Genomic DNA, 27441 nt, shown 5'->3' with positions numbered 1-27441 from the left:
TGGTGTCACTAAAATTTAAAGTGCAGCTTTATAGCTTTAGATATTGCTCTCCAATGTATAATGGCAGTGTTGTTATGGAAACTCTAAATTACATCATTACGCTGCAGATTTTATTCAGTCATGCAACTGAACTCTTATGACATGTTTGACTAGACCACCAAGATTACTACAGCTACATCCGCACTAATGCGTTTTCAGTTTAAAACTCATAACTTCTGCTATGTTTATACCAAGATGCCACTAGACCGGCATTTTGGAACCCCTAAAATAGAGACCTTTGGAAACACTGCTGACCCTGTTTTAGTTTGAACACTCCGGGGTTGCGTTTTAATCTGGATGTTGTGTCTGGATGTTTTCCGCTGCCTTGACCATCTTATACTTGTCTTACTTTTGGTGACAGTTCTATCTAATAATCTACTCTCTGGGTACAAGCAAGAAAATCTCTGGTCTTTCTTTTTGCAATCTCTGCAGTATTTTCTGTAATTAAGCAACCAATTGCAGAGCAGACAATCTGCTTCCTGTTAACATCGGCACGCACATGCCCAGTGTATGTGAATGGTCATGTGATAGGCATTTTCAGGTGTGTTAGTATGGACAGAGATTTTTTTCTGCAATGGTGCTAAAATGCTTTATGTGTATGGAGATCTTTTTGTTTTTAAATGCTGTTTTGAAATGAAAAGATTTAGTGTGGATGAGGCCTGGATAGCTCTCTTGCATGGACACTGTAGGTAATTAATTACCATGTTTGTGTTCCCTTAGTCCCAGACTCATCGACATGGGCAAAGTGTACAGACAGACCAACCTGGAGAATCTGGAACAGGCCTTCGGTGTGGCAGAGAGAGACCTGGGAGTGACACGCCTACTGGACCCTGAGGGTAAGACTGGCCTAAAGTCGATTTGATCTGAGACGCCAGACTAGTTTTTGACAATAGTTTAATTCAGGTGTTTTATGTGGCAATATCTCTACATATTACTGACTGATGTTATTAATAATGAGACGCCATATAATTTAATATGACTTTATCCTTTCAGATGTTGATGTCCCACACCCTGATGAGAAGTCCATCATCACTTACGTATCATCTCTGTATGATGTTATGCCTCGGGTTGATGTACACGATGGCATCAGAGCTAACGTAAGGAACTTGTTCTATACTAGGAGCCTTAATTGAATCATAAACTATAAGCTATAAATAAATGTGCTTCAGGGTAATGCAAACATTTGCTCTAATTTGATCTGACTGAATGCTTGATCAGATTTACTCAAACCTGAATAGCCTCGTGACTCTGCGTATAAACCAGCTTTTGTGAGTGGTGGTTTTTGATGCTTCCAGATGTTCAAAGAGAAAAAGAAGTCTTGTGAAACCAAGTATGGCAGGAAATTAGCAACCTGTGGTGTTTACACTGCATAACAGATAGCTCATAGGGCTCATATGTATTGTCACACATCATGTGTTACCATGCTATACACTAGTATACTGCATACTATACACAGTACTGTATGGTAGTTCATACAGACATACTTATTATACCAAGGCTATGCTGGGGCATTTAATGTTCTTTAAGTCCTAAGCTTAAGCTTAAGTAATACAAAACACAAGTACAACTGCACAAACTGACTCTGGGAGAACACCCTCTGTCCGTCTGCCACCATTGTCTTCCCTCTCCCACTATGTCCTCCACCTCTGCCCCCTTCACAGCCCCATCCCCACTATCCACCTCCTTGTCCACTCACACAAGACCTGGATTGTTTGGTACCTAATTGAGTTTAGTGCGGTGTGTGAGCGATTGAAACATGTCGACGCAGGAGAAGCAGCGCCGCCTTGTCTGTTGTTAAACTGTCGTTTTCTGCTGCGTTGGCTGCAGGAGCTGGAGCTGCGCTGGCAGGAGTACTACGAACTGGTGACTGTTCTGCTCCAGTGGATCCGCCACCATGTCATGATCTTCGAGGAGAGGAAGTTCCCGAGCAGCTATGAGGAGATAGAGGTGAGGTGATATGCTGATATATGTTGTCTCTCTTTGATAGTGGTCTGTTTGCACTGAATGCTCTCCATGAAAAGTTGTATTTATGTTATTAACAAAAACTATTAAAACAGTGCATAATATAAGTATTATGAAAAAGAGGTTTCCATTGTTGGATCAAAGAACACGCTTGCATAAAGTCTAGCTGTGGGCAGATAGAAGACACTGTATTCACAGACACTGTTGTACTGTAGGTGGGGCAGTGTCTGAGAAAATACAGCCAAAAGGCAGATAATGCTGAACTTAATCCTGAGGAGAATGACTGCTGTGCCACTCCCTGCCTGTGCTGCATAACAAAAGCATAGCGTGACTTTAGTATTTTTCCTCATTCTCTTTGAGGTTAACTTATCATGGGCACAGCACCATCAAAAATAGTTGTTTGGGTGTGCTTCTCTGAAGCAGTTTAGTCTGGTTAAAGAACAAGTAAAAGTTTCTTGAGTAGTGATACAGGCAGTGAAGCGATTCAACTCATTATATGTTCAGCTCAATTTACACCAGTCATGGGAATGAACAAACAGTTTTACAGAGGATAGCACTTCACTGTATACAGACAATTAGAGCTGTAGTGTGTGGTGTTACTGTAATGTACTTATCCTATTTAGAAAATTAGGGTTTTAGATTCATTTAACTGATTTAAGTGCATGACACTGCGTCATTTACAAAGAAAAGCCAAGGTTTCATCATATGTTCTGTAGAAGCTGGCAATGACGATGAAAATAAATAAATAAATATATATAAAGAGAATTCGCCAGTTTAAACTTTTTTTGTGTTGTTTTTTTCTTCAGCTCCTGTGGCGCCAGTTCTTGAAGTTCAAAGAGACCGAGCTGCCAGTGAAAGAGACCGACAAGAACCGGTCTAAACACATCTACCAGTCCTTTGAGGTAAGCAAACCCTCATTTTCTAGTCTTCTGTATTTTACTGTCCTCTGTCCGACTGAGTTATGACTTATGCATTTTACTCCCATCTGCTCACAGAGTGCCGTGCATGCTGGTCAGGTGAAAGTCCCTCCAGGCTACCATCCCATCGATGTGGAGAAAGAATGGGGTAAACTCCATGTGGCCATCTTGGAAAGAGAACGGCTGCTCAGGATAGAGTTTGAGAGGTAGGGACAGCGCTGGATATGCAATGATGTACTGTATACATTCCTTATGGGTGAGATTTTTATTGTACTATTTTTCCAGCCGAGGTGTGTTGTGCTAACAAGACAGAACAGTATAGAAATCAATAAATCAGGCACCACATCCAGCTGGCTACTATCTTGCCCACTGACATACACAATGCCGTACGTTAAAATATGTTAAAATAAAAAGAGGACAGAATACATACCCAGAAGTGACACCACACCCTGTTTCTCTTTAAGATAAAAATAACTTGCCATAATGGTTTTAACACGTACATACCACAGTTAGCAGTTTAGAAAGGAAAAGACAGTGCTGACCATTGTTATTTCAACAGGGGCCAAAATTACATGTCATAATCATAATTAGTTTTGGAACAGTAATAAGATAATAAGATAGTAAATAAATGCAGAAAAGACAGCTAATATTATCAAGCACCCTTGCTAATAACTGAAAAATGCTAGCTAGCTAGTAGCCTAGCTTTAGCCTCAAGGTTAATGAATTAGCTACCCTGCTAACCTTCCGAAGCTGTGCTCATGAAAGGAAAGACAAAAATACATAATTCCTGATTATATTGTAATGTACCTTTGACTAAAGTTGCTTCTAAATCAAACAACTATGAATTTTATTTAAGCATTGTAGATTTTTTTTTTTTTTAAGTTAATGACTTATTGCATCATTTTTCTGTTTTCGTACAGTATAGTCAAATAATTTGGTGAAAGTCTTTTTGGTTTGAATCAAAACAAGAGAGACACATAAAGAGATATAATAAGTTCTGATAATATGGGATGAGAAAAAGACATCAAAATTAAAACTTTCTGTGTATTTAGAGTAGTGTGGCGTCATGCCTAAGAAATGTGATGGCTTCATGTCACGAGATTGTGCAGTCATCTTGTCTGATAGCCTTGTTTATGGTTCTGAGATGTGGAATGACTGAATGAGCAGACTGAATGTCTTTGTCAGGAAACTGAGACATTTTCGTCTCACTCTGCGCTGCTGCGTGGCAGAGTGTTTTCTTAAGACAAATGGGAGTGTGAGGGGAAGTGACTGTCTTGTCGCTGGAACTATAATCTTTATAAAAGAATTGAGGAATGGCATTTGTGAGTGACCCCCATAAATTGGAGTATTTGCTACATCGCAGGAGGCTGTAAGTCATGATCTTTAGCTTCTGGTGGTTGTGTGGTTGTCTCAACACAGGTTGTCTGTCCTAAAAATGTCAAGAAGGGAATTGGTACTATGGAAATCACGGGACAAGGACTATCACAGGGATTAATTTTTTTCAATTGAATTTTAATTTTTTTATCCAGACTTGAGAGGCTCCAGAGAATTGTCACTAAAGTCCAGATGGAGTCGGGTACATGCGACGACCAACTCAACCACCTGGAGACCCTTCTGCAGAAGGTGAGTCCTTTTCAGGTCTAACATTAATACTATACTTTGATATGTGTTCATAAAGAAGAATTTCATCATGATGAAAGAGTTTTGGATTTTAAGTTTTTCCCAATAACCTTTAAAATTAATTAAGCAGGAGATGGCTGCTGGACTCAGTATACATAACGGTCATATAGTCCAGTTCAGCTCCAATTTCACACCATTTAGTGTAATGCAAACTCGCTAGAAACATCCCTCCATTCAACATCCCTCTCCATTATTTGTGTCAATCACTGTCTTAAGCTCTTATTTTCCTTCTAATTTGGGTGGCATTTGAAAAAAAGATGAAAATTCATATTTTCATTGGCTTTCATCCCTTCAGGACATTCGTCTGATGAATGCAGGGAAACCACCTCAGCACACAGCAGAGGTGGAGAGAGAGCTGGACAAAGCAGACAACGTGATTCGCCTGCTCTTCAACGATGTGCAGGTACTCAAGGATGGGCGCCACCCTCAGGCTGAACAGATGTACCGCAGGTGGGTGCCACATGTTTTGCATTTAACCTTTGACAAAATACACCCTGCTACAAAACTCAGAATACAAAAAAACAAAATTATAAAATATAAAGCACTGTGTTTCTCATCTCCATAGGGTTTACCGCATCCATGAACGCCTGGTGAACCTGCGCAGCGATTACAACCTCCGCCTGAAGACCTCTGTGATAACTGTCCAGGCTCCCACCCAGCATACCATCGTTAAAGCACGGCCCGAGATGGATGATGTGACCCTTCGCTATGTCAAAGACCTCCTGGCATGGGTGGAGGAGAACCAGCTTCGCATTGATGAGGCTGAGTGGGGATCTGATCTGCCCTCTGTGGAGTCCCAGCTGGGCAGCCACAGGGGCCTGCACCAAACTGTGGAGGACTTCCGATCCAAGATTGAACGTGCCAAGGCCGATGAGGTAGTACTCAAATCACAACCACTGGAAAGGATTCCATACTGTCTGATGACATTGGGCTGTTGATTTTAAAAGTAATCCCTGTTGCATCTTTCATATTTTTCAGAGCCAGCTATCTCCTGTTAGCAAGGGTGCATACAAAGAGTACCTGGGTAAACTGGACCTTCAGTATGGCAAACTACTGGTAAATATTTTCATATTTCAAACTGCACAGTAAAAGCTTTGAATTGTACTGAGTGCTTGTTTTTTAATCAGCTATTGGTAATTTGATCTTTTTTTCCCTAGAACTCTTCCAAGTTCCGCCTGAGGAACTTAGATTCACTCCACGCCTTTGTCAGCGCTGCCACCAAGGAACTGATGTGGTTAAATGACAAAGAAGAAGAGGAGGTCAACTTCGACTGGAGTGACAGGAACACCAACATGACAGCCAAGAAAGACAACTACTCGGTGTGTTTTAGAAGATTTTGTTTGATTTTGTAAAAGATTTTTATATAAATTAATTAAATAAATTCATGATTTTTCTGCCAAGATTGTCGTTAACTATTGTTTTGATTGTTCAGGGTCTCATGAGAGAGCTGGAGCTGAGGGAGAAGAAAGTCAATGACATCCAGGCCATGGGAGACAAACTTGTCAGGGATGGACATCCTGGCAAGAAGACAGTTGAGGTAAGTACTCTAGTTAACCCAGCTGAAGTGTAAAAATCTGCATACTGTTTAAAAGCTACAGAGTCATCATTTCCCCTCTGTCTCTTGCAGGCCTTTACAGCCGCTCTGCAGACTCAGTGGAGCTGGATCCTCCAGCTGTGCTGCTGTATCGAGGCTCATCTCAAAGAAAACACAGCCTACTACCAGGTGTGTAACAGTGACATTAATGACATTGAAATGTGGAATTCCAACAACCCAACAGTAAATATCCATCAATATATCTGGAGCAGAGCAGAGTCAAATTTTCTGTCCCCCATGATGTCCTTCCCTTGCAGTTCTTTGGCGATGTCAAAGAGGCTCAGGACAAGATGAAGAAAATTCAAGAGAATATGAAAAAGAAATACAGCTGTGATCGCACCACCACAGCCACACGTCTGGAGGATCTGCTGCAGGATGCTGTGGTGAGTGATGACTGCTTACGTGTGTATATCTAGATGTATATGCACATGATCATGCCAGATAAGTTCCTTAAGGGGGAAATAGAAAGTACATCATGGTGATAATGATGTTACTCAAATTATTTTGAGTTTAATCTTTGTTTGTATTTATTTATTTTTCACCAGGAGGAAAAAGAACAGCTGAATGAATACAAGACCCTTGTGAATGGCCTGAACAAGAGAGCCAAGTCCATCATCCAGCTGAAACCACGCAACCCCACCACCGCCATCAAAGGCAAACTGCCCATTCAGGCCGTCTGTGACTTCAAGCAACAGGAGGTTAGTGATTTATGATCCATTCACAGCCCAGAGAGGTCATACTTGTCACATAACCTCAGTAACGCCCTCTTTAATGTGTGTAATTTATCAATTGTGGATTGTGTTTCAGATCACTGTCCATAAAGGAGATGAGTGTGCACTCCTCAACAACTCGCAGCCCTTCAAGTGGAAGGTCCTGAACCGCTCTGGACACGAGGCGATAGTGCCCTCCGTCTGCTTCATGGTACCTCCTGTCAACAAGGAGGCCGTGGACAGTGTGTCCAGGTGAGGACAATAAGAAACAGAATGAGACGCCTATGTGACAGCTGTGTGTATAAACAGAGTAATGCAGCTACTCAGCCACACCCTGTCTTAAACGCCACTGCTTTTTCTGACACAAAAAAGTACTGATCCCAATTGTGACCTTGATCCATTTGACAAATAATTTACAGATGTTATTTACAGTAAGAGGCAATATATTTCTATATCGTTCTGAAGCAGCAGGGTTTATGGGAAATGTGGTTATTTTATTTGGAAATATGTGATACTACACATAACTTATAACAGATAACTGATTTAAGAGGGCAATTCTGTTTCTGTCAACCAATCCAATCTCATTGCACACATTACACTAAATGCATTATGGGTTTAATTTTAAACTGTAGTGTAAGTAAGTACTGTCTGTTTCTTAATTCTTGCACTTTCTGTGTTACTCTTCTACTTCAGTCTGGATGCAGGTCATCAGCAGTTGGTGTCTATGTGGCAGAAGCTCCATATCGACATGAAGAGCTTGCTGTCATGGCAGTACCTGATGAGAGACTTCACACAGATACGTTCCTGGAACATCACCATGGTGAGCGTCAACACTTTCATGCCAAAAAAAAAAAGAAAGCCATTAAGAGGTGTTATGTCAGGTGTAAAGGAGCTAGTCACCGTTGCTTTGTGCTGCACTCTGATTACCTCCCAGTTAATACAGTTAGCTTTGTCAGCAGTGTTTGTGCCGTTAGCCCTGTTAGCTTATAACCATCAGTTCAGCCATCTTCATGTTGAGAGCTGTGTGCAGACAATCTAGACGGTAAATGAATCAAGGTCTGGGGTGGGTATACAGTTTCAGGCCCCTTGAGTCTGTTAAAAGAGTAGGTTATACAGGGAAGAATTTATTATGTTTAGTGTTTGGAATCAAATTCAGTCACTGCAGGAGAAGTTAATGACAGTGGGAAAAGTACACTAGCCTTTATATAATTAACAGCTAAACAGTTTAGTTTGTGCTGAAATGATTCAGCACATTTTAGTCCATAAAATAAATCTGACTCTGAACCAAAAATACATAATTAAATCAAAATACAGCATCAACCTCTTCAGAGCATGCAGTGGAATTCCTCTGAAGTCCTGCATCCTAATCCCTCCCCTGTTCTTCTCTATCCTGTGCAGTTAAAGACCATGAAACCAGAGGAGTACAGGCTGCTGATGAGGAACCTGGAAATCCACTACCAGGACTACATACGTGACAGCCAGGACTCGCAGCTCTTTGGCCCAGATGACCGCACGCAGGTCGAGGAGGACTACACCAAGTCGACGCAGCATTTCGACAACCTGCTTCGCTCCATGGAGAAAGGTAACTTTTTTTTCCCCTCTTAACAACAAATTAGCTTGTAATTATTCATGGATATGTAAAGCAGATATACAATAAGTGAAAAGAAGCTTTACAGTATATAACTGTCGTTCACCTTTCAGGGCTAAGGGTTATTAAGCTCAAAGGTGAGTGATGTCAAGCTAGTCAGAGCTACGGCTCGCCAAGCTAGTGCGTGTACGAGCTTTTAAGCTTTGGATGAGATGTTCAAAGATAACCATTAGTGTTAGAATAGAGTTCACAGTGACTGCATGTTGTTTTGGTTCCTACGCTTTTCTTTTTGCAGCTCTACACAAATACATATTATGTGAGTTAGGCTACACTGTGTTGTGCTTTTATCGTGCAGCCTCCTAATAGTGTGATTACTTACTTCAAGTACAAAATACTTACTGTATAATGTATGCTATGACTTTAGTGTATATGGTGACGCATGTGTTTGTGTCACAACACATGAAGAGCTGCATGTATGATCGTGCTTACGTGCACGGCAAATATGTTGTAGATGTTGCAGAGACACAATGTGATTTGAGAATGTGAAAATTTTTAGCAAGATGTAACCATGTCCGAAAGTAACAACATCATAAACTTGCCATATCACACTGTGCCATGTACAGAAAACTCTTATCTAAGCCATGTATTTAGTATTTCTTAATCTAGTCAGTATTTCTACAGTCTTGGTCCTTGGTCTATTTTCCCACCAACTTCAGCCTCACGGTAAATAAATAATTTGTTGTCCTGTTCTAAACTAATAAATATGATGTTACACAGGTCAACAGGATGAGACCCTGTGTAAGAACTACATCTCTGAGATCAAGGACCTGCGTGTGCGTATAGAGGACTGTGAGACTGGGACTGTGGCTCGCATACGCAAACCTATGGACAAGGAACCACTGAAAGAATGTGTTCAGAAGACAACAGACCAGAAGGTACTGTACATAATAATGTGACCATATTAATTACACCACATTACCATATTAATTAGAAATTAGTAGAGCATTAGGAGACTGCTACTACTGGCTTCTATATTTCATTCCAAATTGTGTGCCACTAGGCTTAAATCAGCTGGGATGCCTGCAGCCTAGATGATTATCTCAAATGCTAATTTACATTAGCTTTTCTTGTGTTCTCAGTAAAGAGAATGAAGCAGAAACACATACTGATATCTTCTTTACAAGAGGAAATGTGTCTCAATGTAGAGAGATGCAAAACAGATGTATAAATACTGTGGTCATTATGTATTTGTCAGCAGCAATATTGCACAGTTTCCTGACCGTCATGACATTTTGAGTACTACGAGCTTGCCTAGTTTTCATATTAGCCTGATGACCTGACATTATTGGAAGTACAACATCCATAACACAATTCTTAACAGCCCACTGACCCCAGAGGCAAAACAAATCCATCCATGCAGAGGAAAGAAGGGAAAATAAAAGAAGAAGAAGGTAAAATAGGAATTAGATAATTCTGTAGGGGGCAATGTTAGGCAGCATTGGTGGAGAGAAATAAAGAGGAATACATTTTCATATTCTCTCTCCTAAACCTCTGGGCACGCTATAGAGCCTCAGTTAGTGTTGCTAAGAGAACTGTAATTGCTTTAAGGTCTTGAATTTGTAGCAGCTCAGGGAGAGTTGCAGATAGTGCCGTAGGTCTGCTGACTGCCTCTGACCACAGCTGCTCAGCTCCCTGCTGCCCTGAGACTATTAAAATGTAGAAACCCAGCACAGGTTCATTTGAGTTTTAAAGTTGCATTATAGCACATTTGTGGAATCTTCTCCTCATAACAATGTGGTTGTGAGTCCTTTGTCGGTCCTTTTTTACATGCTTTACCTCAGTTAAGTTGACTCTTTAACTCTTGTTGTCCTCTTTTATACAGAAAGTCCAAGTAAAGCTTGAGGGCCTCAAAAAGGACCTTGATAAGGTGTCTGTGAAGACACAAGAGGTCCTGGCCTCCCCTCAGCCGTCTCCCTCAGCTCCTGTCCTGCGCTCAGAGCTTGACCTCACTGTCGAGAAGATGGATCATGCTTACATGCTCTCCTCGGTTTATCTTGACAAGTGAGTCCACAGCCAATTATTCTTGAGAGTTAAAGGATCGGTGCGTAGGATTAAGGAGACTCTATTAGTAGAAAAGATATTCACTATTATGTTTTCATTAGTGTATCATCACCTGAAACTAAGAATTGTTGTGTTTACATTGGCTTAAAATGAGCCCTTCATATCTACATAGGGAGCGGGTCCTCTTCCATGGAGCCCAAAATGTTGCACTGCTATGTTTCTACAGACACCCAGATCGGACAAACTGTACTGGCTCTAGAGAAGGCCTTTCACATTTTTACATTACCTGAAGGCCATTATAGGTTCTCATACAGGCTTGGAGAGGGAGGGGTACAGAAAGTGATATTCAGTTGGTTGCAGTTTGCAACCTCACCATTAGATACCACAAAAACTTCATACTGGTTCTTTCCTAGAACATGCACTGTTTTCTGATTCCTTGCTACTTTATTTACATATTGTATCTTGCCCCAGGCTGAAGACTGTGGAAATGGTCATCCGTAACACACAGGGTGCTGAAGGAGTTCTCAAGCAGTACGAGGACTGTCTGCGTGAGGTTCACACCGTGCCAGGCGATGTCAAGGAAGTAGAGGCTTACAGAACAACACTTAAGGTAAGCAGCATACGATTCTTTTACAAGGTTTCTGGGTTCAGATAAAAACATCTGTTAGAGGAGAACTTTCTCAAGGGTTGTATATTTGCATACAGACAAATTAATAAAAATCAGTGAAGTAGCTATTCGGGAACTGTTCCCTTTGAGTGGTCTTGTCTGAACTGATGATTGTGACCCTGTTTGCTCATGGCTGACTGGCCTTTCTGTTTGTATGAAATCTTGCAGAAAATGCGGGCTGAGGCTGAAGGTGAACAGCCAGTGTTTGATTCTCTGGAAGAAGAGCTGAAGAAGGCCACTGCAGTGAGTAACAAGATGTCACGTGTGCACAACGAGCGTGACGTCGAGCTGGACCACTACCGCCAGCAGCTGTCTAATCTTCAGGACCGCTGGAAGGCTGTGTTCACCCAGATAGATATTCGCCAGAGAGAGCTAGAGCAGCTTGGCCGCCAGCTAGGCTACTATCGTGATAGCTATGATTGGCTGATGCGCTGGATTTCTGATGCCAAGAAGAGGCAGGAGAAGATCCAGGCTGTGCCCATCACTGACAGCAAAACTCTGAAAGAACAACTGGCCCAGGAGAAGGTATATCAAGTACTGCTTGATATAATTAGCTTCTTAATTTCTAAGTATATTAGTTATTTATAAATCATTTTCGTATGACGCTAGTGAGTTCAAATCTCAATTGAAATCCCTTTTTCAAAACAGAATCTGCTGGAGGAGATTGAGGGTAACAAAGACAAAGTTGATGAGTGTCAAAAATATGCTAAAGCATACATTGATACGATCAAGGTGAGCATTAAACATCCCTAGCTTGCATTAACTATTGTAAAAATTGTACTTTTGAGCATTCCCATGAAGTATTTGTGGCCTTACTGATGTTTGGAGAATGTCCTTTTTTGTCAAACAGGACTATGAACTCCAGTTGGTGGCCTATAAAGCTCATGTAGATCCTCTTGCTTCACCCTTGAAGAAAAGCAAACTGGATTCTGCTTCTGACAACATCATTCAGGAGGTGTGTTTCTTAGAACCCATGTGGGATACAGCTTCTAGAAAATATTTTGATAAGGGACAGCCTAACCATGAAGTGATTTTACTGTGAAAGACATATGCATGAAGATGAAAATGACACGTTTGTTTGTCTCTCCTTGTATCAGTATGTAACACTGAGGACCAGGTACAGTGAGCTGATGACACTGACAAGTCAGTACATCAAGTTCATCACCGACACGCAGCACCGCCTGGAGGACGAGGAGGTGCGTGACAACTGGCTGAGGATCCCAAACAAACTAAATTCTAACATTAACCTAACCAACCAACCAAATAATCAACCAACCAACAAACGAGATTACCTGCCGATCACTGAAGCGCATGCATGCACGCACGCACTGTGTGTCACGCACACACATACACACACGCATTACATTAATGTACGGATGACAAATAGTTCCTTTACACAGGTTATGCTTGAAACATTGGCATGCTGTAGCTGATCTGTTTAGCCAGTGAAGCATATGTTTTTGGAGCATAGTATATGCTTTTAGTTTAGAAAAAAGAAACAAATAATAATTGCAAACAAATAAGATGCATGAGGTTTGAGTGTGTTTACATTGAAGAGAATACAGCATCTAAATAGATTATTCATTCAGCTACAATGAGACCAAAGTTCTCAATATCAGTCTAAAAGTAGTCCAAACAAATAGAGCACACTGTGTGTTCATTGAGCCATCTCCATCCATTGTGTGTACTGTGACGTTGTAGATTTAGCGTGAGGGGTTCTTTCTTTCACTACGATTTTCTTTTCCTTTTTTTTACATCTGGCCACTTCATTTCCTGAGGTTAAAATCAAAGTGGAGACTATCTTTCAGCCTGGTTATCATGGTCTTCAGCTCTACTTCCGCCCCTAAATTAACACAAGTTTAAAGTTTCACATTTTTTTCTAACCCTAATGTTTTGTTTGTTTCTTTGCTTCTCTTAACTGCTTGCCAGTGCTTTGCCATGATGAATGCTTAACTTGTTTGAGCATTAAAGAGGTAAATTATTTACAGTGTTTTAAGTACCTACTATACCGCATAAGCTCCATTCTCTCTGTCATCCTAACATCTGTCTCTCTCTCAAACTGCATTTTGGCTTTTCATGGCATATTAACGTTCTTGCTTTCACTGCAGCCTTTTAGATATATACAGTAACTCCCTGCTTTGAGAATCACTTCCTTACTTACACTTTGTCCTTAATATGTTTTTAACCCACATTACAATGCTTTTCTACACTTCCTGGAGTCATAAACTGGTTCCCTAACTTACAGTGACATCACCTAAACCTGCTATCCTTGACTTTGCCTTTCTTTTCCATCCCATTTTATGGCAAATAGTGATTTAAAGAACCCCCAGTGCATGGGATGAGATAAAAAGTAGTCTAAGTGAATGGTTTGAATAATACTCTAACATGAGGCATTCTCTAATAAAATAAAAATATGTGGGAGATACTCTATTATCTGCATTAAACAAGACAGTACCTGCCACATATGTAATAAACACTGAGATAAACATTTCAACAAATTGTTTTCAACAGTGTGATAAGAATTGAAGCTAAATTGTAGACATACAATATAATATATTGGAATCTCAATTATAATGCCGTTTTTGAAAGTTAGTGCTACAGCTACAGTTGCATGCCATATGATTTTCTTGCTGTGTTGTGAAGTGATATTTTGTTTCCATACATTAATTGATTCACCCCCATCATCCATTTTTTCCTGAATTGTCTTGTCATTAATTATTTTAATTGCATCGTGAATTTAACATCACTTTAATGAATGTGCATCTAATTTGTGTGTAGTGATTGATCTTTGACTTGACCTTTGAGCTAACTTTAACATTAACATTGCCTCGGTAATACAGTACATTAAGTTGCTCTTATTCCAGTGTGATTAGGCTGTGATTACTATAGTAATTACAAATTTAATCCACACTGCTCTGAGCTAGTTAATGTAAAGTGCTACCTTTAACATGTCATGCTTGATTATAATCCTTTCTTTACCATTTGCTTCCACTAATGCAGAAAGCTGCAGAGAAACTCAAAGCGGAAGAGCAGAAAAAAATGGCCGAGATGCAGGCCGAGTTAGACAAACAGAAGCAGTTAGCTGAAGCTCACGCAAAGGCTATTGCCAAAGCTGAGAAAGAAGCTCAAGAGCTGAAGCTCAGAATGCAGGAAGAAGTGAGCAAGAGAGAGGTTGCTGCTGTAGATGCAGAAAAGCAAAAGCAGAACATCCAGCAGGAACTGCATGAGCTCAAGAACCTCTCAGAGCAGCAGATCAAGGACAAAAGTCAACAGGTGGATGACGCTCTTCAAAGCAGGACCAAGATTGAGGAGGAAATCCGCCTCATCAGGATCCAACTTGAGACAACAGTTAAACAAAAGTCTACTGCAGAATCTGAGCTTGAGCAACTTCGTGACAGAGCAGATGAAGCTGAGAAACTCAGAAAGGCCGCCCAGGAAGAAGCTGAGAAGCTCCGCAAACAAGTCAATGAAGAGACCCAGAAAAAACGCATGGCAGAGGAAGAACTCAAACGCAAATCTGAGGCTGAGAAAGAAGCTGCTAAGCAAAAGCAAAAAGCTCTGGAAGACCTTGAAAACCTCAGGAGGCAGGCAGAGGAGGCTGAAAGGCAAGTGAAGCAAGCTGAGATTGAAAAGGAGAGGCAAATCCAGGTTGCCCAGGAGGTAGCCCAGAAGAGTGCCGCTGCTCAGCTCCAGAGCAAACACATGTCCTATGTGGAAAAGACCTCAAAATTGGAGGAAACATTAAAACAAGAGCATGGTGCTGTCCTTCAACTGCAAGAAGAAGCGGCGCGTCTCAAGAAACAACAGGAGGATGCGATAAATGCCAGAGAAGAGGCAGAAAAAGAGCTTGAGAAATGGAGGCAAAAAGCTAATGAGGCCCTTCGTCTAAGACTCCAGGCTGAGGAGGAAGCCCACAAAAAGAGCCTTGCTCAAGAAGAAGCTGAGAAACAAAAGGAGGATGCTGAGCGTGAAGCTAAAAAGAGAGCCAAAGCTGAAGAGTCAGCCCTGAAGCAGAAAGAAATGGCTGAGAAAGAACTTGAGAAACAGAGGATGGTAGCTGACAGCACGGCTCAGCAGAAACTCACTGCAGAACAGGAACTGATTCGACTTAGAGCAGACTTTGACAACGCAGAACAGCAGAGATCCATCCTTGAAGATGAACTGTACCGCCTGAAGAATGAAGTTATTTCAGTTCAACAACAAAAGAAACAGCTGGAGGATGAACTGGCCAAAGTCCGGAGTGAAATGGATGTACTTTTTCAGCTTAAATCCAAAGCAGAAAAGGAGACCTTGTCCAACACAGAGAAGAGCAAACAACTTCTTGAGGCTGAAGCTGCCAAGATGAGGGATGTGGCTGAGGAAGCAAGCAAGCTGAGAGCCATTGCCGAAGAGGCCAAGCATCAGAGGCAAGTTGCTGAGGAGGAGGCAGCTCGTCAGAGAGCAGAGGCTGAGAGGATTCTCAAAGAGAAGCTGGCTGCCATCAGTGAGGCCACTCGTTTAAAAACGGAGGCTGAAATTGCCCTGAAGGAGAAGGAGGCAGAAAACGAAAGACTGCGGCGACAAGCTGAGGATGAAGCTTACCAGAGGAAAGCTCTTGAAGACCAGGCCAATCAGCATAAGCAGGAGATTGAGGAAAAGATAGTCCTACTCAAAAAATCATCGGAGGCTGAAATGGAAAGACAAAAGGCAATAGTGGATGACACATTGAAACAGAGGCGAATTGTCGAAGAAGAAATCCGAATTCTGAAGCTCAACTTTGAAAAGGCTTCATCTGGAAAACTTGATCTGGAGCTAGAACTGAACAAACTGAAAAACATTGCAGAGGAAACACAACAAAGCAAACTAAGAGCAGAGGAGGAGGCAGAAAAACTAAGGATGCTTGCCCTTGAGGAGGAAAAGAGGAGGAGGGAAGCAGAGGAGAAGGTTAAGATTATTGCTGCTGCAGAGGAAGAGGCAGCCAGACAACGCATGGCAGCTCAAGAAGAGCTTGATCGCCTGAAGAAGAAAGCAGAAGAAGCCAGAAAGCAGAAAGAGGAGGCCGACATTGAAGCAGAAAAACAGATTGTTGCTGCCCAACAAGCAGCCCAGAAATGCAGTGCAGCTGAGCACCAAGTCCAGAGTGTCCTTGCCCAACAGAAGGAAGATATCATCATGCAGCAGAAGCTTAAGGAAGAGTACGAGAAAGCCAAAAAGCTTGCCAAAGAGGCAGAGGCTGCTAGGGAGAAGGCAGAGAGGGAGGCTGCCCTCCTTCGTCAACAAGCAGAGGAAGCAGAACGGCAAAAGGCAGCTGCTGAGCAAGAAGCTGTAAATCAAGCCAAAGCTCAGGAGGATGCCGAGAGGTTGAGGAAGGAGGCCGAATTTGAAGCTGCTAAACTAGCACAAGCAGAAGCTTCAGCACTCAAGCAGAAGCAACAAGCCGATGCTGAAATGGCAAAGCACAAAAAACTAGCAGAGCAAACACTGAAACAGAAGTTCCAAGTGGAGCAAGAGCTTACAAAGGTGAAACTTAAGCTTGATGATACTGATAAACAGAAATCTCTACTGGATGAAGAGCTGCAGCGCTTGAAGAATGAGGTTGATGATGCTGTCAAACAGAGGGGGCAGGTGGAGGAGGAGCTGTTCAAAGTCAAGGTTCAGATGGAGGAGCTACTCAAACTGAAAAACAGAATCGAGGAGGAAAATCAACGCCTGATTAAGAAAGACAAAGATAACACACAGAAATTCCTGGCAGAGGAAGCTGAAAATATGAAGAGGCTTGCAGAGGATGCTGCTAGACTCAGTGTAGAAGCCCAAGAGGCTGCACGCTTGAGACAGGTTGCAGAAGATGATCTCAATCAGCAACGAGCTCTTGCAGATAAAATGCTCAAAGAAAAAATGCAGGCCATACAAGAGGCATCTAGGTTCAGAGCTGAAGCAGAGATGCTCCAAAGACAAAAGGACTTGGCTCAGGAGCAGGCACAAAAGTTGCTGGAGGATAAACAACTGATGCAACAGCGTCTGGAAGAGGAAACTGAAGAATACCAGAAGTCACTTGAAGCAGAGAGGAAAAGGCAATTGGAGATCGTAGCTGAGGCCGAGAAACTCAAACTTCAGGTTTCTCAGCTCAGTGAAGCCCAGGCCAAAGCTGAGGAGGAGGCTAAAAAATTCAAGAAACAAGCTGATCTGATTGCTGTCCGTCTTCATGAGACTGAAATAACCACCCAGGCAAAAATGACTGAAGTGGCTAAACTGGCATCTGAAAAACAGAATACCAGCAAAGAGGCTTGCGATTTACGCAAGGCAATCGCAGACCTAGAGAGGGAGAAGGATAGACTGAAAAAGGAAGCAGAAGAACTTCAAAATAAGTCTAAAGAGGTATTGTGTCAAAAATGGCATAACAGAGCAGCTTATGTCATTGTTAACTCTATCTGAAAACTAACATACTTCTTTCTTTAAATTTCCTCTATCCCTTTCTCTGATTATACTAATCATGAAATCATATCTTTGATTTTAAATGTGATTTAATTTTTTTTTACAGTGCACTGTGCTCATGCAGATCACATCCCGAATGCCCCCCCCTCCCCATATCCTGGAATGTTGCTTCATTTTTTAAGACATGCTTCACATTTCCTTTAGCCTCAAAACTCAGCTCCAAAATATGACAGACTGAGAAGACTGAAATTATGATATTCCATCTGCAATTGTGCCAAACATAATAATGAGACATGCCTTATTACAATATGCACCTATGTATTTACTAGAACTCCTAACCTTTAGGAAGATTTTTGCCAGTGTTTAGTGAGTTTTAAAGGAATGCATGTATCATGGATGGTAGCAAAATCCTTAATGTTGGCTGGATTTTCAGGATAAAAGAAAATAAAAAAGAAATAACTTTACAATGCACCTACTTAGTGGCTAAGAAAAAAACATGTCACCTACAGTTACCATTTGTCCATCAGTGTTGATATCGTTACACAAAGAAAGTGATGTATTACACATTATTGTTACTTTGAAAAATAACTACTTTACTTGACTTAATTACTTCCTGTACAAAGTAAACGCGCAGGTGTATTAAGAGAGCACTGCAGTAGGTTATAGCTGCCTCAAAATAAAACCATATCAATATTAATAACAATATAGAATAGGTTGGCCATCCTCACACTGCCTAATACAAATATTTACTGCCTTAAAATAATATATCAATAGGCCTAAATAAAATAATATGCAAGACTAGCCTTCCACACACCATTAGATGCGTTACCACATAGCTGCATTACAAAGTATTGCGTAACCGTAATTACATTGCCTTGTAACAGGTCACTCCCAACACTGGTAACAATGCCCAGTATTCATTGTGAATGCTGTGTTAAGATAATGCTGATATCTCCACCCCACCAGATACATGTGTTGCATTTGTCATTCAAGCAAAACTCTGTCACCCATATTGACATGACAAAATATTTGCCAGAGATGTCACCGTATCTATTCAGCCCTCCATCAGACATTACCATGACATGCACCGGTGTGCATCAGTTGACACGAAGGGCATGTGGCTTCATCCACAAACTCCATCCCTTGGGTTATTAGTGTTAGAGTTTTCCTTTACTGTTGAACTATTTGAAAGGGTACCCTCCTAGAGTATGTGCAAACAGTTTATCATACAGATCTGATGGTGTAAAGTAAGCATTACATGATATGCCCCTTGCCATTTAAAATAAAAATTATTAAGGTGTATCTGTCGTAACAGATGTAAATAATGAAATAACGAAATATAATTACTGATATCTAACAGTAAGCGATAATTTTTCATGTAACAAAATTGCTTCACAGTTGCAACACATAAAGTTACACAAAAAAATTAACAAACAAGCACTGGATAAACAGCATTTGCAAATTTATTGGTACCACAGTTAAGCAGAATATCTTAAAATTTCAGTTTGTAAAAGTGTATATATTTATATAAAATCTGTAGACTTTGTTGAACATAGTCCATCATAATCCAGATTGACTGTGAAAGTGATTTTTCTCAACTGAGTTTTACTGTAACATGTGAGTTCTGCTCAAATAACTTAATTAATTTGCAATGGTTTGACTCAGGGCCACTGTAAATTTACCTAATGTTTGATGCGAATGTCTAGGGATCTTTGTGATTCTATTTCAGTCTCATTTGACCTCTCGATAATCAGAGCCACCAACAAGTTCTTAGGAATAGGAAAAGATTATTTTGGACTCACTTTACTTAGTTTTGCAGATACATTATATGAAATTACACAGTCCTCTCTAAGTAATAGTAAATTATTGTGTGTGTGTGTGTGTGTGTGTGTGTGTGTGTGTCTGTGTGTCTGTGTGTGTCTGTGTGTGTGTGTGTGTGTGTTTTAATTTGACTTTTGTAATTAAGAATATAGGTGATGAATTGTGTGTATCATCACACATACATTACACACACACACACACAATAAATTGATGGTGATCAGTTCCAAGAAGTTAATAATTGTGTCCATGCAGCCAATTTTCTGTTCAAATTCTTGTAAGGCAAAAAATATTCTCATCAAACTGTATATTAAAAAAGGGACTCTTATGACAGTCTATTTAAGTCAATTACATTTTTGGTCATACAACTTCTGTTATTTAGTAGGCTGAGCAATGTCATTCTCATGGTTGATCTGGATTTTCTAATGTAGGCTGAAAAATTACACCAATATGAAAATGTATTATCTGTAATCTTGAAACAAGGATGCTAGAGAAAGAGGACATTTATTAAAAAAAAAATACTACACAACCAATTTTTAACTATGAAAAACCTGCAGAAAAGCACACATAATCTCAATTAGGGATTTTTTTTAAATCTCCATATGCATAAGCAGAGTGCATTGTACAAATTGTATCCATTATAAATTAAATAAACAATTAAGAAAAACCAAATTATGTACAGAATGTATGTACATCACCTATATACCTTTGTAACTTGTGTTTTCTATTTTTTTTCCCTATCAGATGGCCGATGCACAGCAGAAACAAATTGAAAAAGAGAAGATAGCCCTCGAGCAGACATTCCTTACAGAAAAGGAGATGCTTTTAAAGAAGGAGAAGCTGATTGCAGAGGAGAAAAAGAAGCTGGAGAGCCAGTATGAAAAGGAAGTCAAAAAGGCCCAAGCTCTCAAAGATGAACAGGAACGCCAGAGACAGCAGATGGAGGAGGAAAAGAAGAAACTCCATGCTACAATGGATGAGGCCCTCCATAAACAAAAAGAGGCTGAGCAAGAAATGCTCAACAAGCAAAAAGAATTGCAGGATATGGAGAGGAAGAGACTAGAGCAGGAAAGGATTCTTGCAGAAGAGAACCAGAAATTGCGTGAGAAGCTGCAGCAGCTTGAAGAAGCACAAAAGAATGTCCCTGACAAAGAGACCATACGTGTGACAATGGTTGGGTCACAAAGTGCAGTTTACAATGGCCAAAATACTGGTGATGCAGCAGACAGTGTGGAGAAGAAACCAGATCCCTTGTCTTTCGATGGCATACGTGAGAGGGTACCTGCAAGCAGACTTCATGATGTTGGCCTTCTATCCAAGAAGGAATTTGACCAGCTAAAGAAAGGCAAAATCACTGTTCAAGATCTTGGTGAGACTGAAGCACTGAGAAGAATTCTTAAAGGAAAGAACGGCATTGCTGGTGTTTTGACGCCATCTAATGAAAAAATGTCAATCTACCAAGCATCAAAAGAGAAAAAGATTACTCCAGGCACAGCTATGATCCTTCTTGAAGCCCAAGCAGCCAGCGGTTACATGTTAGACCCTATTAAGAATCAGAAACTTTCTGTAAATGAGGCTGTCAAAGAAGGCGTTATTGGCCCTGAACTGCACAACAAAATGCTTCTGGCTGAGAGGGCAGTTATTGGCTACAAAGATCCATACACTGGTGGGAAGATCTCTGTCTTTGAAGCCATGAAGAAAGGTCTGATAGAACATGATCATGCCATCAGAATCCTTGAGGCTCAGCTTGCAACTGGTGGCATCGTTGACCCAATCAATAGTCACCGTGTACCCAATGAAACAGCCTACAAACAGGGACAATATGATGCTGAAATGAACAAGATCATGGAGAAACCTTCAGATGACACAAAGGGATACTTTGACCCAAGCACTCAGGAACCTTTGACATATGCTGAGTTGATGGCGAGATGCACCACTGACCCTGACACCAATCTGCTACTCTTGCCAATCACAGACAAAGCTGCTCAGTGCTCAAGTATATACACAGAGGAGGAGACCAAGGATGTGTTCAGCAAAACAACTGTGTCCGTGCCATTTGGACGGTTTCAGGGCAAGACTGTCACCATTTGGGAAATTATCAATTCTGAGTACTTCACTGAAGACCAGAAGAAGGATCTTCTCCGTCAATACAAGACAGGAAAAATCACAATTGAAAAAATCATTAAGATTGTGATTACTGTGGCAGAGGACAAAGAGAAGAAGAATGAAATTACCTTTGATGGTCTGAGAGCACCAGTTCCTGCCACTGAACTCCTGGAATCCAAAATCATTGATAAAGACCTCTACAACAAATTGCACAAGGGCAATAAGACAGTCAAGGAGGTATCTGAAATGGAGCCTGTCCACAAAGCATTGAAGGGTACAAACTGTATTGCAGGTGTAGTTATCGACTCATCCAAGGAGACAATGTCTTTCTATCAGGCTATGAAGAAGGACATGATGAGGGCAGAGACTGCTTTGCATATGCTTGAAGCCCAAGCAGGCACAGGCTACGTGGTTGACCCTGTCAATAATCAGAAGCACACAGTTGATGAAGCCGTCAAAGCAGGAGTTGTTGGTCCTGAGCTGCATGAAAAACTCCTGTCTGCAGAGCGGGCTGTTACAGGTTACAAAGATCCTTATACTGGCAAGACTGTATCTTTGTTCCAAGCGATGAAAAAAGATCTCATACCTAAAGAACAAGGAATCCGACTGCTCGATGCCCAAATGGCCACCGGTGGCATCATTGATCCAGTAAAGAGCCATCACATTCCTCATGATGTGGCATGCAAGAGAAACTATTTTGATGATGAAATGAAAGAGATTCTCAACAACCCCACTGATGAAACTAAATGCTTCTATGACCCCAACACAAAAGAAAATGTCACATACTCAGAGCTCTTCAAGAGATGTGTCCCTGACAAGAAAACTGGTCTCCCTCTCCTGCCTCTTTCTGATGAAGCAATCAGTGCAAAGGAGGAGCCAACATACACCGATGCCCAGACAAAAGAGGCCATGACTCAGGCAACTGTGGAGCTCGACTCTGGACCATTTAAGGGCAGGAAGATGACCATCTGGGACATCATCAACTCTGAATATCTCACTGAGGAACAAAGGCTTGACCTGCTCAGACAGTTTAGGTCAGGAAAGGTTACAATTGAAAAGATAATCAAGATCGTCATCACAATCGTAGATGAGAAAGAGGCCAAGAAGCGAGAACAGTCCAACTTCAAGGGGCTTAGAGCTCCTGTCCCAGCCAGTTCTCTGTATGATTCAAAAATCATTGACAAACCAACATTTGACCTTCTTCAACAAGGCAAAACAACACCTAAACAAGTTAGTGAGAATCCCAATGTCAATAAATACCTCCAGGGCTCTGATAGCATCGCTGGCATCTACCTGGAGCCAACCAAAGAGAAAGTAAGCATTTATCAGGCTATGAAGAAAAAGCTCCTCAGACACAACACAGGTCTTTCACTTTTGGAGGCCCAGGCAGCCACTGGATTCCTTGTAGATCCAGTGAGAAACCAGTGCCTGACAGTAGATGAGGCAGTGAAGTCAGGTCTTGTTGGTCCAGAACTACATGAAAAACTTCTCTCTGCAGAAAAAGCTGTCACTGGCTATAAAGATCCATTTACAGGCAACAAAATCTCCCTCTTTGAAGCAGTGCAAAAAGATCTCATCCTGAAAGAGCATGCCATGCCACTGATAGAGGCACAGATGGTTAGTGGAGGAATCATTGATCCTGTAAACAGCCACCGTGTCCCAACTGATGTTGCATATCAGAAGAACATTTTCAGCAAAGAAATGGCCAAGGCTCTATCTGAACCATCTGATGATAATAAGGCTTTCTCAGACCCAGAGACTGATGAGAATGCTACCTACAGACAGCTTAAAGACAAGTGCCACAGAGATCCAGAGACAGGCCTGTACATCCTTCCACTCTCCAAGCCTCAGTCTCCAACTGTTGTAGAGAAGACATATCTCTACACGGAGGAACAAACACAGAGTGACCTGGCCAGTACCCAGATTGACATTCCAATCGAGGGCCTTGCTGATAAACCAGTGAACCTGTGGGAAATCATGAACTCAAATTTGCTTCCAGAACAAGAGAGGCAGAAGCTCATGGATGACTATCGCTCTGGTAAAATCACTAAAGAGAGGATGATCATCATTATTATTGAGATCATGGAGCAGAGAGAGATAATCAGAAATGACAGTCCACTGTCATACAAGACTATAAGGAGAAGGATAACTATTGAGGAGCTGTACAATGCCCGCATCATTGACTTGGAGACATACAACCTCCTTAAACAGGGCAAGAGGGACATCCGTGACATAATGGAGATGACAAATGTGAAACAGTATCTCTATGGCACAGGCTGTGTTGCTGGGGTCGCAACAGACTCAAGTTCCAAGCTAAGCATATACCAAGCAATGAAGAGAGGCTTTATTAAACCAGAACTAGCCCTCAGCCTCCTAGAAGCACAAGCTGCTACAGGATTCATTGTTGATCCACATAAAAATGAAACGCTTACGGTGGATGAAGCTGTACGTAAGGAAGTTGTCGGCCCTGAGATCCATGATAAACTTCTGTCAGCTGAGAGAGCAGTCACAGGGTACAAAGATCCATACAGTGGTAAAATCATATCTCTTTTCCAGGCTATGAAAAAGGATCTTGTTCCAGAGGATTATGCTCTGAAAATGTTAGAGGCACAGACTGCCACTGGTGGAATTATTGATCCTGAATTCCAGTTCCACCTGCCAGCAGACATTGCCATGCAAAGAGGTTACATCAACAAGGAAACCAATGAAAAGCTGACTTACAGTGTTAAAGGATTCACCGACCCTGTCACTGATGAGGACGTATCATATGCAGAGCTTCTCAAGAGATGCAAGTTAGATGGTGGGTTGCGCCTACTCTCCCTGGGAGACAAGAGGCTGATGTTCAAGGGTCTGAGGAAACAGATCACGATGGAGGAGCTGCTCCGCTCACAAATTATTGACCAGGAGACTGTCACTAAACTGAATGAAGGTAGTATTTCAGTGGAGGAGGTTACAGATAAACTATCAAGGTACCTAGAGGGCACAAGCTGTATTGCTGGTGTATTTTTAGAATCTGCAAAGGAGCGTCTATCAATTTACCAGGCCATGAAGAAGAACATGATAAGGCCAGGCACAGCATTCGAACTCCTTGAGGCACAGGCAGCCACAGGATATGTCATTGATCCAATCAAAAACCTTAAACTGACTGTCAGTGAAGCAGTGAAAATGGGAATTGTAGGACCTGAATTCAAAGACAAGCTCCTCTCTGCTGAGCGTGCCGTGACAGGGTATAGAGATCCTTACACAGGCAAGACAATCTCTCTGTTCCAGGCCATGAAAAAGGGGCTTATCTTGAAAGATCATGGTATCCGTCTCCTGGAAGCCCAGATAGCTACTGGTGGAATCATTGACCCAGAGGAAAGTCACCGTCTGCCAGTTGAGGTGGCCTACAAACGTGGCTTCTTTGATGAGGAAATGAATGAGATCTTGACAGATCCATCTGATGACACCAAAGGCTTCTTTGATCCCAACACTGAGGAAAACCTGACCTACCTCCAGCTCATGGAGAGGTGCATCACTGATCCTGACACTGGCCTGGTGCTCCTGCTACTGAAAGAAAAGAAGCGGGAAAGGAAGACCTCCTCCAAATCCTCAGTTCGTAAACGCAGAGTAGTCATTGTAGACCCTGAGACTGGCAAAGAGATGACTGTGTACGAGGCCTACAGAAAGGGGCTAATTGACCACCAAACCTACCTGGAGCTTGCTGAGCAGGAGTGTGAATGGGAAGAGATCACAATGACCTCATCTGATGGTACTGTCAAATCCATCATCATTGACAGGAGATCAGGAAGACAGTATGATGTTGATGATGCTCTTTCACGTGGCCTCATTGACCAGAAAGCCCTTGATACATACCGATCTGGAAACCTAGCTATCACAGAATTTGCTGACATGCTTTCTGGAAACGTGGGAGGTATTCGCTCACGCTCATCCTCTTTTGGTTCCACCACTGGTTCCACCTACTCCTCTCCCATGAGCCCCATACCCTCCATTAAAGCACCTGCAGTCATATGGAATGACCCAGCAGAGGAGATTTGCCCCATAGCAGGAATATTGGACATAGACACACTGGAGAAGGTGTCTATCACTGAGGCCATACACAGGAACCTTGTAGACAACATCACTGGCCAAAGACTGTTAGAGGCTCAAGCCTGCACAGGAGGAATAATTGACCCCGTAACTGGGGAGAGATTCACAGTTGCTGATGCTACAGAAAAAGGCCTTGTGGATAAAATCATGGTTGATCGCCTCAACCTGGCTCAGAAAGCATTCAAAGGATTTGAAGACCCCAGAACTAAAGAAAAGATGTCTGCCTCCCAAGCCCTCAAGAAAGGCTGGTTGTACTATGAGGCTGGGCAGCGTTTCCTTGAGGTCCAATATCTGACTGGTGGACTTATTGAGCCTGATGTGGAGGGAAGAGTGTCGCTAGATGAATCTATCAGGAAGGGCACAATTGATGCCCGCACTGCCCAGAAACTGAGAGATGCCGGTGCTTATTCTAAATATCTAACATGTCCAAAAACCAAACTGAAAATCTCCTTCAAAGATGCCATGGACAAAAGCATGGTTGAGGAAGGAACTAGCTTAAGACTTCTGGAGGCTTCCTCACAATCCAGCAAAGGCCTCTACAGTCCCTACAATGCCAGTGGGCCTGGATCTGCCTATGGCTCCCGGTCTGGCTCAAGGACCGGATCCCGATCAGGCTCCAGAAGAGGCAGCATTGATGCTGGCTTCAGCATGAGCTTCTCATCCTCCTCCTACACATCCTCTTCAACTAGCTACGGCCGCAGATTCTGATTAGATAGTTCTGTCCCTAACAATGGCCCAAGTGTCTAAGAACCAACAATACTAATGCACTTTATAGTTGCATTTTTTTTTTTTAACAGGAAAAAATAGTTACAGTAACATGGAAATATAATTTATTTATTCTGCCCTGCATGTAGTCACATCAACAACTGCCTAGGCTAATTGATTTTTTTCACATATAACAGATGTCTAAACATGTGCCTCATATATGGAGACATTACCAAGCATTGCTAGAAATATAAGATATTATTTTTCTTTAGTACTAATTACCAGTCAGTTTATATTTTTCAAGGCAAAGCATGACATTTCTGCTGGTTTTTAAATGACTTTATAGTTTTCATTATACACTTGTTAAAAAGTTGTATAGTTGTGCTTTCTGAAACTAATATATACTGTATGTATGTCAAACAGAGATATTTTTCCAGTATTCCTTTGAAATTCAAGGATATTTGTCTATTTTTTATCTTTTTTGACAGTCCTACTTGACGAGATACTGTATGACAACCTAGTTCTAGTGTTTTTAACAGATTCTAAAATACATAGATGCCTTTACATTTCTGAATATTTGTATAGAGTATGGACATATTTTGTGTTGTGATTTTTTTGTGAAATGTTACCTGGGTAACTAAATAATACACCCAGCAAAAATACACCTGTGAGACACTACAAAATAAGACACTACAACAGTATAACACTGAAAAGACATGCCAGAATTAAAATTATGCAGACCATTCTGAAACCAGTTTCACATCTGTCATTATTTTGTACTCACACCCGTTTATTTAGTGGTCTTGCATCCTTTGGGTTTATTACACCATTGTTTTACACACTCCCAAGTTTTAGATTCTTTATGTTCACCATCAGTCAAGTGTTCCTGGTTAATCCCAAGATGATGTCAGACTTGATCCTGCTCTGCCATACTGACCTACGTCCTGTTATTTTGGTTCTTGTAAGTTCATATGTTTTTTTTAATATATTTTTCATATGCTTTTTGTTGTCTGATTTCTTGTGTTGATTTTGATTACGTCATAGCCTAGATTTTCCATTAATTTATATCATTTTTTCACTGCCCTACACATTAC

At 41.4% G+C, this 27441-nt stretch overlaps 1 protein-coding gene across 18 annotated transcripts in view; it reads left to right on the top strand.

Annotated features, from left to right (window-relative positions):
- The window catches only part of plecb (plectin b), a 161049-nt gene that overhangs the window by 132432 nt on the left and 1176 nt on the right, over nucleotides 1-27441 (top strand). For 13 of the 18 annotated variants that reach the window (XM_049584131.1, XM_049584130.1, XM_049584134.1 and 10 more), the window contains 27 exons: nucleotides 760-875; nucleotides 1033-1136; nucleotides 1867-1986; nucleotides 2808-2903; nucleotides 2997-3124; nucleotides 4448-4541; nucleotides 4894-5048; nucleotides 5164-5473; nucleotides 5577-5654; nucleotides 5756-5917; nucleotides 6031-6135; nucleotides 6226-6321; nucleotides 6450-6575; nucleotides 6738-6890; nucleotides 7000-7154; nucleotides 7596-7722; nucleotides 8301-8484; nucleotides 8604-8627; nucleotides 9268-9425; nucleotides 10373-10551; nucleotides 11023-11161; nucleotides 11387-11743; nucleotides 11867-11950; nucleotides 12069-12173; nucleotides 12316-12414; nucleotides 14219-17572; nucleotides 20192-27308. In XM_049584131.1, the coding sequence (XP_049440088.1) occupies nucleotides 760-875; nucleotides 1033-1136; nucleotides 1867-1986; nucleotides 2808-2903; nucleotides 2997-3124; nucleotides 4448-4541; nucleotides 4894-5048; nucleotides 5164-5473; nucleotides 5577-5654; nucleotides 5756-5917; nucleotides 6031-6135; nucleotides 6226-6321; nucleotides 6450-6575; nucleotides 6738-6890; nucleotides 7000-7154; nucleotides 7596-7722; nucleotides 8301-8484; nucleotides 8604-8627; nucleotides 9268-9425; nucleotides 10373-10551; nucleotides 11023-11161; nucleotides 11387-11743; nucleotides 11867-11950; nucleotides 12069-12173; nucleotides 12316-12414; nucleotides 14219-17572; nucleotides 20192-26350 (12967 nt within the window). In that variant the 3' untranslated portion in view covers nucleotides 26351-27308. The remainder of the gene's footprint in view (nucleotides 1-759; nucleotides 876-1032; nucleotides 1137-1866; nucleotides 1987-2807; nucleotides 2904-2996; nucleotides 3125-4447; nucleotides 4542-4893; nucleotides 5049-5163; nucleotides 5474-5576; nucleotides 5655-5755; nucleotides 5918-6030; nucleotides 6136-6225; nucleotides 6322-6449; nucleotides 6576-6737; nucleotides 6891-6999; nucleotides 7155-7595; nucleotides 7723-8300; nucleotides 8485-8603; nucleotides 8628-9267; nucleotides 9426-10372; nucleotides 10552-11022; nucleotides 11162-11386; nucleotides 11744-11866; nucleotides 11951-12068; nucleotides 12174-12315; nucleotides 12415-14218; nucleotides 17573-20191; nucleotides 27309-27441) is intronic. The other 5 variants (XM_049584125.1, XM_049584123.1, XM_049584121.1 and 2 more) reach the window with 2 other exon arrangements.

The sequence above is a fragment of the Epinephelus fuscoguttatus genome, linkage group LG8, assembly GCF_011397635.1.
Source record: "Epinephelus fuscoguttatus linkage group LG8, E.fuscoguttatus.final_Chr_v1".
In the NCBI taxonomy this organism is placed as follows: Eukaryota; Metazoa; Chordata; class Actinopteri; order Perciformes; family Serranidae; genus Epinephelus; species Epinephelus fuscoguttatus.
Note: the sequence above shows the minus strand (reverse complement) of the source record. Positions and strands in the feature narration are given on the sequence as shown.